The sequence below is a fragment of the Lepidochelys kempii genome, chromosome 19 (assembly GCF_965140265.1).
Source record: "Lepidochelys kempii isolate rLepKem1 chromosome 19, rLepKem1.hap2, whole genome shotgun sequence".
NCBI lineage: Eukaryota > Metazoa > Chordata > Testudines > Cheloniidae > Lepidochelys > Lepidochelys kempii.
Window position 1 is genome coordinate 5,826,111 of NC_133274.1, and position 15,195 is coordinate 5,841,305.

At 55.7% G+C, this 15,195-nt stretch overlaps 1 protein-coding gene across 1 annotated transcript in view; it reads right to left on the minus strand.

The window, feature by feature from the left end:
• Nucleotides 1-826: 826 nt before the first annotated feature.
• The window catches only part of COL16A1 (collagen type XVI alpha 1 chain), a 90,828-nt gene continuing 76,459 nt past the window's right edge, over nucleotides 827-15,195 (minus strand). The window contains exons 58-72 of the mRNA XM_073317249.1: nucleotides 14,326-14,397; nucleotides 12,890-12,943; nucleotides 12,521-12,565; nucleotides 11,845-11,889; nucleotides 10,671-10,724; nucleotides 10,067-10,120; nucleotides 7,987-8,037; nucleotides 7,302-7,391; nucleotides 6,734-6,769; nucleotides 4,568-4,612; nucleotides 4,096-4,284; nucleotides 3,800-3,866; nucleotides 3,171-3,347; nucleotides 2,747-2,824; nucleotides 827-2,061 (exon numbers count right to left, since the gene is read on the minus strand). Of these exons, the coding sequence (XP_073173350.1) occupies nucleotides 1,859-2,061; nucleotides 2,747-2,824; nucleotides 3,171-3,347; nucleotides 3,800-3,866; nucleotides 4,096-4,284; nucleotides 4,568-4,612; nucleotides 6,734-6,769; nucleotides 7,302-7,391; nucleotides 7,987-8,037; nucleotides 10,067-10,120; nucleotides 10,671-10,724; nucleotides 11,845-11,889; nucleotides 12,521-12,565; nucleotides 12,890-12,943; nucleotides 14,326-14,397 (1,260 nt within the window). The 3' untranslated portion in view covers nucleotides 827-1,858. The remainder of the gene's footprint in view (nucleotides 2,062-2,746; nucleotides 2,825-3,170; nucleotides 3,348-3,799; nucleotides 3,867-4,095; nucleotides 4,285-4,567; nucleotides 4,613-6,733; nucleotides 6,770-7,301; nucleotides 7,392-7,986; nucleotides 8,038-10,066; nucleotides 10,121-10,670; nucleotides 10,725-11,844; nucleotides 11,890-12,520; nucleotides 12,566-12,889; nucleotides 12,944-14,325; nucleotides 14,398-15,195) is intronic.

Genomic DNA, 15,195 nt, shown 5'->3' on the forward strand with positions numbered 1-15,195 from the left:
GTCTGGCTAATGGAGTTCCTAAGACTCACTCTTCCGATGTGCTTGTTACCTGTTTGTATTCTGGTTTAGCAGCTCAATGGATGCTGCTGGGCAGAAGTTTGGGCTATTCTGGGGGATGGATAGTAACAGATGACAGCAAGGACCAACTGTAACCGTGTATCCTTCATGAGGAGTTGGAGGAACTTCCCCTTACGGTCTTGCCCACGCTATGGTTGCAAACTTATACACACAGCTGCTGCTGGGACCGGTTTGGCTCCCCCAGTCTTCCTGACCAGGGGGTCCTGGGACTCTTGTGTTCTCCATTGTTACTAGTTTATAAAACTATCCTCGACAACTCTGCTGGGGTTAGGTTATAGCCTGGTTCTTAGGGGAAAAGCCGTTGCTTCTTGAAACCATGGTATGTTGCTATATGAAACAGCATTTAGCTCTGTTGGTGAAATCAATGGCTGTTAGTTAGGAGCCTGCGTACTTTTGAGGATCTGGGCCTGACTTCTTATTCATGACAGACAAAACAGCTGATGGATGGTACAAATGATTTTCTTACATCCTTAAGAGATGACAAATACTAAAAGGAAGGGAATATATCAGTACACGGGTTCCTGGTCCAGATGCCAGATATTCCATTGAGAATACACACTGTTGGGCTGTCTTCCAACCTTTTGAGCTCCATCCATTTTTAGTACATACTCTGGGGCTCGTTTCATCTATGGCTGGGGGAAGGACAAACCGGTAGAAGTTCAGCTGTTACTGTCCCAAGGGTGATAGACAGAAGTGCTCAAGATTTATATATATATTCGCTTAAAAAGATGCAGACAGAGCTTGGGCAGGAATGTTTTATTATTTTCTGTTTGTTTGCTCACCAGATTCAACCTGCTTCAGGGAGGAAAGCAGCCCTCCCTTTTGCATACAGAGCCGAAAAGTGGTAACTGAATGCTCAGATGTTGTATTTAATATTTGGAAACCAGTCTAGCACTTAGCAACCCAGGCTTGATGTGTAGGTTAGACACTTGTTTTTCCACCAAACAAAAATGAAAAGGCCAGCACGAGTGCAGAGTGCTCTGCTTTACGTCTATGCGAAGATAAACACAGGCCTGCTGCAGGTGCTGAAAAACGTCTTGGTGATCCAGCTTGCTTGGTCTTGTTTTTCCCTACAATGGCTCTATGCTGAGGGCCAAGATTTTGTGCAGGAGCCCTCTCTAATTCAAGAGCTACATTGGCACCAGGACAAGGAGGTGGCCGACGGCACGTGTGATGCTGGCATGTTACAAATGAAGGGAGCAGCAGAGCACGTGCTGCAACACACATGAAAGGCACGTGGGGGCAGAGAGAGAGTTGTCTCAACCGTGTGAATGGGGATATGTATTTCACAAATGATGGAGGTGGGATCTGGAATCTTGCCCGAAGTTCCCACCCCGTAACACCTGAGGCTGCTCAGGAGTGTGATCGTTAAAAATACCCTTCCTTCCCTCGCCTTGCCCCCTTTTTCGGCCCCAGTGCCCAAAGTGCTGGCGATGACCAGGTATTGAAAGACTAATCATTAAAAAGACAGAAGAAGCTAGAGAAGACACAGGAAGGTGTGGACTTGGCCAAGGCAATGATAAGCGGAGACACCATCATGAAATGGATTTTGGCTGACCCCAGCTAGCAGTGTCCAATTCCCTTTACAAACACAAGAAGAGACGCTCACACACACGCTCACACACACACACACAAATGCCGTCATGAGAGACTTAACCCCACTGGAAATTGAAAGAAAAAAATATTAACAGCAATAAAAACATCATTCACGACCAGTCGCGAGGGCTGAGCTTTGGTCATTCCCAATGGAGTCCTTTGTGAAAATGCCCTACAGGTCCGCTCAGCCTAAGGGTCCTTTCATGTTTTTGGGCTCGTACATAGGCTGCTCAAGGGGCATCATGCTGAAGCAATCTGAAGGGTTACAATGCCCGGTCTTTCCAGGCTGCCCTGTAGCTCCTGGTGGTCCAGGAATACCTGGGATGCCTTGCTGTCCCATAGGTCCAGGCGGACCCAACTTGCCATATCCTGGTGGCCCTTGTGGACCTGAAGAGGAGAAACAAGAAAGGGGAGGGAAGAGAGGAGCTGAGAAGGCTGTTTGTGCAAAGCCAAACCCAGATGCTTGACCGGCTGGTTCTTGCTCACGTGCTCAGGGTCTAACTGATCGCTATATGCATGGTCAGGAAGGAATTTTCTCCAGGTCAGACTGGCAGTGACCTTGGGGGTTTATTTTGCCCTCCTTTGCAGTATGTGGGTGTGGGTTACTGGCCAGGATTATCTGGGTCTATCTCACTTACTCATTTCCCTGCCATTGTGGGGGCTTCGGGCACCGGGGCACCTTGGTCCCTCCCATTCTCTGCCTGTGGCACATAACAGCTACGTCTCCTGTGGGCGGTGACATGTTGGTCTGATTTCAGTTGTTGGGTTCAGTGCTGGTGGCCTGTGAGATCCAGGTCAGACTAGAGGATCTGGTGATCCGTTCTGGCCCTAAACTCTATGACTCCGTTAAAGCTGACCCACCACAGTTCAGAGGGTTTGGATGGAAAGGCTTTGGTCTGAGACCCTCAGTCTGTCTCACATTGTTGGGAGAAGCTGAACCAGGAGGAGATTTCACCCTGAAGCACCAGGCACCTATCGCCCTCTGGGTCCCTGAAGCAGGAAGGGCTAACGAGTTGACCTTAAAAATGCAGAACAAATTGGGTCCTGGTTGTGACAAGTGCAGGGGTCTTACCAGGCGCCCCCGGTGGACCGCTTTCTCCTGCAAGGCCAATGCCTTTCTCTCCCTTTTCTCCTTTGGTGCCTGGCTCACCTGGAATGCGAGAGCACAGTAAGAAACCCCACTCACAGAGCCCAATGCGCGTAAGCAACAGAGAGGGAGGAAAGGATGATTCCACGGGGCTGAGCAAGACAGTGAGCACTTGCAAGGCCACCAGTGGAAAGAGAAGGCGTGACTCACACCCATGGGCTGGCAGGAGCCCCCTTAGGCCAGTGGCTCTGGAGTTCCCTTAACCTGCTTTGCAATCCCGCAGCAGTGAATTCCAGCTGCGGCCACCACGCCACTAAACATCTCCTGACCCTGGTGGCCATTTCTGAAACTCCGCAGAAACATCAGGGAAGAGGAGATGCAAATAAAGAGCTTCCAGAAGAAGACCTACCTCTCATGCCTGGCACACCTTGCCGCCCTTCTCTCCCGATCTGTCCTGGTAACCCAGGGGACCCAGGAGGCCCTGGCCGCCCTGGCGCTCCATCTTTACCAGGGTGACCTGGTCGTCCTGGGGAGGCAGCCATCTCCACTGGGAACTGCATCCTGGAGGCATAGTATGCCATCCTCTCTGCAGAGAGACACACGGGGAGCCAATGACTGTGCCAGTCAGGAGTTATCAACCCCAAACTCTTGCTATCAGGGGTGTAGGAAGCCCACCATGGTGGGGGCTTATCTGAAGACCGTGCGGGGTCTAGAAGTGCACAGGAAACGCCAGCTCAGGAAGTGACAACTGGCTCAGAGGACACAGCACGTTGCTGGAGGGATGTCCAGGAGCCTGGGCCAAACCGGGCTCTGCGATGTAATTCACACACACATCCTCGGCTCTTAACTTGGCACACCCTACACTAGGTAGTGGTACTTTGATCTCCTTGGATGAAGGACAGCGCTAACCCTTCCAGGATTTGGACACGTGGATCCAGAGACTGGTGTAGCTCTTTCAGACTGGATGTGCCAAGCACTAAGCCGTCACTTGCAGCTTGGTCCAGCCCTCCAGCCTCCAGTTCCCACCACCCCGCTTACCGTCAAACATTTTGTTCAGCTCTTGCCGGATGAACCGCTTGATTTCATCGTAATTCACCATGTCTCCCTAGAGAGAGGGGACGGGAAAAACCACAAAGCAAAACTCAACCTGGGAAAAGGCAACAGGATGACACGCCTCGCCCGTGGCCACACAGTGAGTCAGTAGGGGAGCTAGGAATAGAACCCAGGAGTCCTGATGCTCAGAGCCAGATTGTGAACCCTTGTTCAGGCTGCTTTGTTCTGGGAGAACCCCCCCCCACCCAAGCAGCAGGCACTTACCCCTTCTCCCCCCTTACCATTGTGCCTGGGAGTCCTGGCGTCCCCGGGCTGCCGGCAGGTCCTGGGGAGCCCGGGTGGCCTCTCTCTCCTGGAGAGCCACGTGGTCCCACAGGGCCCATGGAGCCACTTTTCCCTGGTCCTCCAGGCATGCCAGCTCTCCCTTTCTCACCAGGATGCCCTCTCTCCCCTGCAGTGCCAGCTTCACCCTGGAATACACAGGAAGAAGCCAGACACTGTCAGAGGCAGATATCTCTCCAGTTCCTCATCACCTTTCCCCACCCGGACAAGAGACGGGCTTCTCTCTACAGCACAGCAGCTCTCCGGGCAATCTGAACATGGGCTGGCTCCTCTGGGGATCCCAGGCAGCAGGCCTGCAGCTGGGGGAACATCCGCCTCCACAGCCCCCTCTGCTCAGGAACATGGCCCCAGCGTAGCAGCTGTCCAGAGCACTAGGCTCAGCATCACGGAGCAAAGCCGACCTGCTCTTACCTTCTGGCCAGCCGGTCCTGACGGTCCAGGCTTCCCTGGTGGGCCCTAGGAGGAGGCAGAATGGAGCAGTGGTCACGGGAAGTTCTGCTCTGAAATGATTTCTAGACCTAGGGCTGGTGGCCCCTGGCCGTCTTGGTGCCAGGGTCTCAGCCTGTGGGAAGGTGGTATACCGGAGAGACAGGAATGGCTGGGGAGTGCTCTCTCTCTCACGGGCTCTGAGGATCAGGAAGCTTAAAGCTAAACAAAGAGGAGTTCCGAATGGCTGCAGCCGATCTGGCCCATCCATTCGGGTCGGGAGCTTTGCCGCCTTTTGGGCAGCTGGATGCCATGTCTGAGTCCAAGATGTTAGGGCCAGAAGTGACCACTGTGATCCTCTAGTCTGACCTCCTGCATAGCACAGGCCACAGATCCCACCCAGTCACTCCAGCATCAAGCCCATATCTTGTGGTTGAGCTCGTGCTCAGCTTTCAGCTCTCTCCTCCTCTCATGCCAAAGAGCCTCCTTTATGAAACTGGCTGAGGCCCTGTCTGGATCCCTGCCTCGTTAGACCAACCCTGCCTGGGTGCAGGAAGCAGGAACGTGGAAGCAGGGAGTTTAGCCCCTGCCAACACCTTGTGGGATACGAACACATGCTTGTTCATAGAATCATAGAATATCAGGGTTGGAAGGGACCTCAGGAGGTCATCTAGTCCAACCCCCTGCTCAAAGCAGGACCAATCCCCAATTAAATCATCCCAGCCAGGGCTTTGTCAAGCCTGACCTTAAAAACTTCTAAGGAAGGAGATTCTACCACCTCCCTAGGTAACGCATTCCAGTGTTTCACCACCCTCCTAGTGAAAAAGTTTTTCCTAGTATCCAACCTAAACCTCCCCCACTGCAACTTGAGACCATTATTCCTTGTCCTGTCCTCTTCTACCACTGAGAATAGTCTAGAACCATCCTCTCTGGAACCACCTCTCAGGTAGTTGAAAGCAGCTATCAAATCCCCTCTCATTCTTCTCTTCTGCAGACTAAACAATCCCAGTTCCCTCAGCCTCTCCTCATAAGTCATGTGTTCCAGACCCCTAATCATTTTTGTTGCCCTTCGCTGGACTCTCTCCAATTTATCCACATCCTTCTTGTAGTGTGGGGCCCAAAACTGGACACAGTACTCCAGATGAGGCCTCACCAACGTCGAATAGAGGGGGACGATCACGTCCCTCGATCTGCTCGCTATGCCCCTACTTATACATCCCAAAATGCCATTGGCCTTCTTGGCAACAAGGGCACACTGCTGACTCATATCCAGCTTCTTGTCCACTGTCACCCCTAGGTCCTTTTCTGCAGAACTGCTGCTGAGCCATTCGGTCCCTAGTCTGTAGCGGTGCATTGGGTTCTTCCGTCCTAAGTGCAGGACCCTGCACTTCTCCTTATTGAACCTCATCAGATTTCTTTTGGCCCAATCCTCCAATTTGTCTAGGTCCCTCTGTATCCTATCCCTGCCCTCCAGCGTATCTACCACTCCTCCCAGTTTAGTATCATCCATTCGTACATTGCCTGCTATCCTCCAGGCACTGGCCTCTATTCTGGAGATTCTGCCAGAGCTCACAGAGTAAGACAGGCATGCTCAGGCCCCCGCTTACTTATGTCGCTGGTATACCCCTCCTAAGGTATCGCCGCGCGGGGTGACACTAAGGAACTGTCACTTCCTCCACTCTGATGGCAAACCGGGAAGTCCCACCTTCCAGGAAACCTGGGATGGGACGCTGCCCCTGGTGGCAGGGAGTGGGCAGTGTAGGAAACTTTGTGGGTTGGGGAGCCTCTTCCCGCTAGGGGTCCAGCTCTAGATCACAAAAGCCGCTTGAGATGTCGTGTTGGTGCAGTCCGGGGTCGAAGGAAAGCCAGGCCTGAGCATTGCCTCCTAGGCTGTAGTTATTTATCCTCAGCTGGGCACTATGGCGCACTCAGCACTGCTGGGCAAGACGTCGCTGATGCCCAGGGGAATTTTGCCGGAGTAAGTGCCGGGTGTCTTGTCTCAGCAGCGGCACCGACTGCAAACACGATCCTGTTGCAATAATGGGCTGGGAGAAGTACAGGGCAGAGAGCGCAGTGTGGACCTGCCGCACTCACTGCTGTGGGACAGAAAGCGCGCGAAGGGGGGAGCCATCATGGCCAGCATCACAATACCTCTTTCCCAGCTGCTCCGTCCGCGCCCATCTCGCCCTGGCAAACCAAAGACAGAAACATGAAACGTCCCAGAGCCCTCCATGCTCCACCCCGCGCGCACGCCCACGCTCCCAAGGAAAGGGAGGCTGAGAACGCATCTCGGGCTCAGACCCCGTCAGCACTCTCTGAGGGTTCGCACCGCACATTGGGAGTAAAGACTTCACAACACCCAACAGGAAGGTCACCAGGGCAGCCCCTGCAGAGGCAGTGCCCAGCGAGTGCCAAGCACACACGTGCTGTCGTATGGATGGATGGATTTTGCCGAATCCACACCGCACCCAGCGAAGGATGGATGGGCTAAGCCTGGCAGAGCCCAGACTGGCATGCCATAATTGGCAAACCTGGCACCATAGAGAGGAACCTGGCAACCTCAGAACATGCTGGTGTGCTTTGTTCTCTGTCCCTGCCCACAGTGCAGTTCCAACGGGGGCTCTCCCCCGCCTCTCCCCTACCCCCACGGACATTGTGCGCTCCAGGCTCTGGCATTGCCCTATTCCGTGTCACGTCTCCGCTGACATGCAGCACTCACAGGTGGTCCAGGGTGGCCTGGGGTCCCAGGTTGCCCGGGCATTCCTGCGAGACCTCTTTCCCCTGGAGATCCCCTCTCGCCCTTCAGTCCCTGGAGAATGGGGAAAAAGGAGAGAGCGCTGGTTTCAGACGTTATTTTGAGAGTGAGAACGAAGCCATCAATAGGTGCCCAGGTGTGGACCCGGGCACTCAAACTTGCATTCGTGATAAGAACGGGCAAGGTACGGGAGCTCGACCGCTGAGCCGGTTCTCAAATGTGGATGCCCTAATTGGAAACTGGGGCCTACATCACCTCGCCTGGCCCCTAATCCAACCAAGGCTGGAGAACTGGATCCTGAATCAGATCCCAGCCGACCTCCCAAGTCCATCAGCCATGTTCACTTCCGAGCATGGCCCTGGCATGGCACGGCTTTGCGTGCCACCAGCCCGCCAACGTTGCTTGGCAAAGGCAGTTCAGCTGGTGCTGCAAGGCTGGACATGCACAGCCTCTGGCTGGGTGACGGTGGCATTTGGGAACATTTCTTATGATGTTGGCAGAACGAAGCTACTAACAAGGCCAGGGCGAGAACCTCAGGGTGGGGTCTGCTCTCCCCATCTGACCAACTCTGGGAAGAACGAGGCTGCAGGAGACTAAACATGTTCCTACAGATCTGTGCCAAAGGAGAGGCCCCTGGGGCAGCACTTACCATTCCTGTGATTCCGGCTGGGCCCGGCTGGCCTGGGCTTCCTGGGGGACCCTAACGAGTGAGAAGAAATTTAGGACATTTAACAGAGTAACAATTACCCTGGAGGCAGGAGCCGAAGCCAGCCCTAGAAAAAGGCCAATCGGCTCCTACCCGCCCAGGGAGCCAGGAGCAGTGCTGCCACGGCAGGGCCCTGTGCAGTGTCCACTATACCCGTCAGCTCGCTTCTTTAAACTGGAGAAAGCAATGGGAGATTGAACAGGACAGGGGGTAAGAGCGCCGTGGCCAGAACAGCCATGGCACCTCCCACCAGACTTCTGGACACTGTCCCATCGAGCAGCCTTGCCCGCTAGTCATTTAATTTAGGAGCAAATTGTGACGAAGTGGGACTGTTCTTAATGTTTCCTCTGAATAGTGTGGGGGTGCCTCAGTTTCCCCTATGCAGTTCTTAAGTATCTAGGTGGTGGGATAAGGGTGTATGATCATTGCAGAGCCCTAGAGGGCAGGTGTGTGCAGGGGTCTGGACACAGAGAATGGCCGACACCCTGTTTCCTGGCAACTGATGGCCTGGGCCCTTCCCCCCTGCAAGGTGAGAGCAAAAGTGTTGGAGAACAAAGGAATCAGGTGACCTCCTGGCCCAGGAAAGGAACAAAGCCCAGGGGAGGAGGGGCTGGAGGGAGTTTCAGTTTGGGGCTGGCTGGGACATGGAGTGAAGGGCAGACGTGGTTGTCTGGCTCACTGCCTCCCAAAATGGACTCAGCTGAGGGGTCCTATTCTCTGCACCTACAAGCTCTGTTTTAGACCATGTTCCTGTCGTTTAATAAACCTCTGTTTTACTGGCTGGCTGAGAGTCACGTCTGACTGCGAAGTTGGGGGGCAGGACTCTCTGGCTTCCCCAGGAACCCCACCTGAGTGGACTCGCTGTGGGAAGCGCACGGAGGGGCAGAGGATGCTGAATGCTCCGAGGTCAGACCCAGGAAGGTGGAAGCTGTGTGAGCTTTTTGTCCTGAAGACAGTCTGCTCCTAGAGAGGAGACTTCCCCAGAGTTCTGACTGGCTTCATGGGGAGCAGTTCCAGAGCATCGCCCAGGGACTCCGTGACAGGGGGTGCCTCAGTTTCCCCTATGCAGTTCTTAAGTATCTAGGTGGTGGGGTAAGGGTGTATGATCATTGCAGAGCCCTAGAGGGCAGGTGTGTGCAGGGGTCTGGACACAGACAATGGCCGACACCCTGCTTCCTGGCAACTGATGGCCTGGGCACTTCCCCCCTGCAAGGTGAGAGCTAAAGGGTTGGAGAACAAAGGAATCAGGTGACCTCCTGGCCCGGGAAAGGGACAAAGCCCAGAGGAGGTGGGGCTGGAGGGAGTTTCAGTTTGGGGCTGGCTGGGACATGGAGTGAAGTGCAGACATGGTTGTCTGGCTCACTGCCCCCCAAAATGGACCCAGCTGAGGGGGGTCCTGTTCTCTGCACCTGTAAGCTCTGTTTTAGACCATGTTCCTGTCATCTAATAAACCTTCTGTTTTACTGGCTGGCTGAGAGTCACGTCTGACTGCGAAGTTGGGGGGCAGGACCCTTTGGCTTCCCCAGGAGCCCCGCCTGGGCGGACTCGCTGTGGGAAGCGCACGGAGGGGCAGAGGAGGCTGAATGCTCCCAGGTCAGACCCAGGAAGGTGGAAGCTGTGTGATCTGTGTGTCCTGAAGACCGGCTGCTCCTAGAGAGGAGACTTCCCCAGAGTCCTGACTGGCTTCATGGGGAGCAGTTCCAGAGCATCGCCCGGGGACTCCGTGACACAAGTAAAATAGCATCATCCCTTACAGCACCTCCTGCTGGGAGAGGCTGGGCCTGCAGTAGCTGAGACTTCCCCCAACCAACCCCCTTGAAGTGCTTGCTGCTGGGACTGGCATTGGTGAGAGTTCCCCTACAGCCAGTGCTCCTGCATCAGCCCCTACGGCGCCTCCTGCTGGGAAAGGCTGGGGCTGGAGTGAGCTCACACAGCGCTGTGTTTTCCCGCATCGGTGCCAGATTAAAACAGTGCAATTGGGATGTTTTCACCTCTTCTCAACCAGAGCAAAAATTCAACTTACTAAATGGCCCGGAGGTCCCTGTCTGCCTTGGGGTCCCATCGGACCAGGTTCCCCCTGCAAAAGACAGAGCCATTATATCCTGATGCCGTCGCAGCCCGTACACCCTCCCCCCACAGCTGACCTGTACGCAAGAGCATGAGAACCGCCAGTGGGAACTGGGCCCCTTCCCGAGAATCTGGGAGTGTGTTTGCATGCTCTGTACTTCAGCGTTCCAGGCCAGATCCTCAGCGGCTGTAACCCAAGGTAGCACCATTGATTTCACCAGAGTTGCACTCATTTGCCCCATTGAGAGCCCGGCCCTATGGCAACAGGGCTGCTGAAGTTCCCCTGCGAGTCGCTCAGGGAGTGTCTACTGCGGTTAAACCCCCACGGCTGGCTTGTGTCAGCTAACTCGGGCTCTGGGGCTGCTGAATTGGGCTAGGGCTGGAGCTTGAGCTCTAGGACCCCACAAGGGGGAAGGGACTTGGGACAAGGGGTCAGCGAGCAGAAGCACACTCGTGGCTGGACCTCCCATCCAGTGTCGCTGGTCGTGGGTCCCTGCCGGGAGCCGCACACGGTGCACTGAGCATTAAACACCTCGTCCTTCTGCGCTGCACTGACTCACCTCTGCCCCTGGCCGGCCCGTGCTTCCGGGGGGTCCGGGTTTGCCACAGTCACCCTGGAAAGAAGAACACATGGCATGGAGCGTGTAGGCAGAGAGCTAGGGAGCAGGGAGTCTGGGCTACATGGGGTTTGTCACACCAGATCCGGTCACTGGGCCAGCCAAGCTGGCATCCTGCCTCCCACTGTGCAGAGGAACGTGACAGCCTCCCATTACACATGCCAGCCACACGGGCAGTGCCATGGTCAATGACCATCACATCCTCTTAGCTTGCGTCGCTGCCAACAGTGACTTCAATGGATCCTCACCAGCTTATTCCAGCTGGGGACATGGCCCACTGGGATCATAACATTTTCCAGCCCCTTTAAAAACAGGCAGCCCAGGAGGTACCCAGCCTCTGCCGCCATCTGACTGAACAATCCCACGTAGGCACCCAGTGATGAAAAGGTTCCACCTTGGTGGGGAATGGCCTGGCTTGACCATAAGAGGAAGCCACTGCTACGACTGTATGTCACAAGTACATCACTCCCAGCCCTGGCACTGCTGCAAGTCAGGATGGTTCATTTCCGTCCCTGGAACTGCCAGGCTGCCCTTAGGTTGGCTCGGTCCCTTTGGAGTGGGCTTGCAGCGGATGAATGCTGAGTGCTGGTGGGCGCTGTGGCCTGCTCTCTGAACCAGTCGGGGTGGGTGAGAGACTCCTGGGGTGCCCTAGCTCTGAATGACAGTGTCGGAGAATGATGGGGTGCTGAATATGCCGAGGGGCCCTGGGGGTGGGGCCATGGCAGCCAACCAGAGCAGGGAGTTTCAAACAGCAAAAACACTGCATGGCCCTCCCACAGCTCCTCAAGTCCCCCCAGATCCTAACCAGGCAGATAAAGCCTCTGGCTCTACACAGGGTGACATTCACCCCATGCGGTGGGCCCAGCACGAGGTGATGTGCCACATCCCCCCTAAGGGGGAAAGCTGGCCCTAGTGAACTCAGTGAGAGTTGGCAACTGGCTCCAGTGGGGCTAGAATTTTCCCCAAAGGGTTTACACAGGGCTTGGGCCTGGTGAATGTCACTTCCAGCGAGCCCCTGCCCGCAGTGATCTCAAAGGGGAGATTCCACAAAGCAGCAGCAGCCAGGTGCCCTCTGCGGATTCCCTGAGGCTGTAACAATGGCAGCAAACCAGCTCACCTTCTGGCCTGGGAGACCCGGGTGGCCAGGTTTCCCCTTGAAGCCCTGGCGGGGAAAAGAAGAGAAAAATTATTCTCTAGCATCAGGTGAGCAGGGCCTTCCCGGCAGGCTCTTTGCAGCCCCCCGGCCTCCCTCCCTTGGGCACGGTGACACCTACCCATGCCAGCAGCCAAGGAGCTCTCCATACTACAACAAACCCACCGGGAGCCCCCAGAGCAGGCCAAGGGCACGCAGCTCTCAAGCTCCTGACGAATTATCTCTGGCTGCTGGTGGAGATGGGGACACTTTCGCCAGCTCTGGAGTCCAGCGCTTCTCCTTCCTCTTCAACAATCATCTATCTCCCCTCCCTCTGAAATTCAATGCAACCCCCACTGACAAGGCATGGCTCCCCCACCCTCCCAGCAGTGGGGTGCTGTCTCCCAGGGAGAGGGCCAGAGCTGCATTTTGGGAGGAACTCAAGGAAAGCCCAGCTACCAGTTAAGCACTCACCGTCTGAATCTTTGTCAGGACTCTTAGCAGGCCCATTGCCCGGCAGTCAGCTGCACGGGAGGTGGTGGTGGGATAGGGGCATGGGGTAAGGGTGAGAGTCTGGCAAAGAAAGACCCGAACATCCCCTGACTGGGGACGCCTGGTGCCATGCACCAGGGAGCTATTCAGGAATCCAGCTATGACTTACCGGAATCCCCATCATCCCTGGGGGCCCTGAAGGACCCGGGTCGCCCTAAGGAAGGAGGCAATGGACACAGAATTAGGGTCGCTGTGGCAAGAAGTTTCAGGTGTATTTGACATCCTGCCTGGGAGAGGAACCCCAGGAGTGGGACGCAGCTCCCTCCTTTCTGAGAAGGGGGAGAATAGCCTCTACCTCTACTCCCCCTCCGAGCTGGCCAACAGCTTGGGATGCAGGCCAAGCTCACCCTGTTTGGGCTTCTGGTACGAGCCTCGGCCCATGCTCAGCAGAAGGTCAGTGAACCCTTCACGCCAGCCGGGGCCCAGTTCTGACCAGAACTGTGAGAAAATAGGTACAAAACCCCGTCCCGTTTCTTACCCGCATCCCTGGCTTCCCGTCCTTCCCATCCAGTCCTTCCAAGCCGGCTGGGCCCTGGGGCATCACAGGGAAAGCAAGACCGAGAATGAGAGAAGTCATGAGAGGCCTGTTCACTCACACCACCCTGCTCAATGCCCTGACTGGCTGATCTCAGGTGTGGGACACTACTACTGAGACAATGCCACTATATGGGAACACGTCAGCTCCCCGAGGGGCTGGGAATTGGTGCTCAGCATGGCAGCTGTATCCTTCCCTCGCCATCTGGATTGTAACCCTGGAACATCCAAGCAATGACCTTTCAGCTGTCAGAGTCCCATTGACCACCCAGGACTTCAGTCACTAGCTGTTCCACCCACCAAGACCACATGGGCAGGGATGGAACTCACGACCGTCTGAGCCCTAACCAGACTTCCGCCAACCTCCGGGAGCTGCAGTTGCGTTCGTGCTTATATCCAGATGCAAGAGGGCAGCACAGCCACCCCTGGAGTAGGCTGGACATCCCAGCCAGCAACGAGCAGCAGTACATGGGCCCGCTAATCGGTGCATTACACACAGCAAGTGTGGGAACAGGATGGGCAGTGAACAGGAAGGGGGACCATTGGGCGGATAGTGGTGATCCAATATCTATTCCACCCCCACCCAGGCACTTATCTCCCTGGTTCCAACCAAGGCCAATCCATTTTCAGATTCACAGATTTTAAGGCTAGAAGAGACTATTACACCCATCTCGTCTGATCGCCTGCATAGCACAAGGCAGAGAATTTCACCCAGCCGTCCTGCATCAAACCCAGTAACTTCTGCCTGCGCGAGCACGCATCCCTGTGTTTGAAATATAGGCTCCGGGGCTCCCGTGCCTTATTCAGACCCAGCACCAAGATTCTGGTCCCATGCTTTTGGATTCAACAGGAAGCTGCTGGCGCCTCTCCCATGGCCCAGGACAACACAGCAGGCCATGGGATGAAATAAAACGTGTTGAAGAGACTTTCCCCGATGATCATTTGGAACGAGACATTCAAGCAGCCACGCGGCATTGCCTGTGTGTGCCGTCACATAGCGTCGGTGATGCTACGTCGTGGCGTCAGGGCAGGATCCCTCTGGCCCGAGGCACAAATGCAGAGAGGTGAGAAGCCCTCAGTTTGGGCTCAAGGGCAGCTTCGTAGCTCAGTGGGGTCAGTCTTGGATTCTCGTCTCCCATGGAGGGGGAGGAAGTCCCATTTGCTGGTACCCACCAACCTGCCAGGTTCTGTATGGAGCATCTTGTCCACACTCACAAAGGACTGTACTGACCAGCTCCTGCCACCATGATACTGGGGCCTCCTTTCCTGTGCAGTCCGTGTCCCCACGGCTTGGAACCCCCTGAGCTCTTGTTCCCACCCCTCCACATAGAGACCTCCCCGCTCCTTCCATGCAGTCAGGAATTGAGCTGGGAAACTCACCTGTATTCCAGGAGGCCCTGGGGGCCCCAGTGGCCCTGGCATCCCTGTGGGGCCACGCATCCCTTCACTGCCCTGCAAAAGTCATATGGAGAGCAATGAACCCACTGCCCTCTGCCATGCTAGTGCACTGGAACAGAGAGCCATGGAAGAGGACCCCATAGTCACCACCAGGGGTACTCCAGAGACTTCCCTTAGCTCTCAGCTTCTCCACTTGCCCTCTCCACACGTTTCTGCCCCCTGTGATCCAAGGGGTGAAGGAAGCTGAGTGGCAAATCTCCTGGGAGTGGTGCTAGCCGGCTGGGCGAGGCCAGTTCCCACGAGGAGGAACACTTGCCTCTTGCTAAGGAATGGGTGCATGAGCTAGGCGTGCCTGGAGTGTGCCAGCAGGGCACCAGCTGTGCCCCGGGCATGCTGCAGATGTGCCCCAGCTTTGCACGCTCTATGCACTGCATTTTACCCGTGTGCTAAAAGGCTGCCGTTTCTCCTTCCTCCCCTCCCTGGGCCCTATAGGGGAAGGAGCAGTGCTGCTGGGCAGGCAGCTCCTGATCTCCAGGTCGCTGGGACCTGTCGGCACTCACAGGACACTCAGTCATCACCCAGTCCCCAGGGGATGTTTCCATGATGGATCCACCACTGGCAATCAGCCAGAAAGTGGGGTAGATTGCGTACGGAGAGCAGACCTAACATTCACGGGGGGCTGGGGAAGGCCCGCTAACCAATGTGGCCAAGCACTGCTTCTGGTCAGCACCACAGGGAGGAGTTGCCAGGCAGCCCTTTGGCAAGAGTGCATGGCCCAGATCACACGTGTGCAGGGCCCCAGTCTCCTCCCAGCACATGCCCGGCTGCTGAGCAGTGCTCGGCTCAGACTCC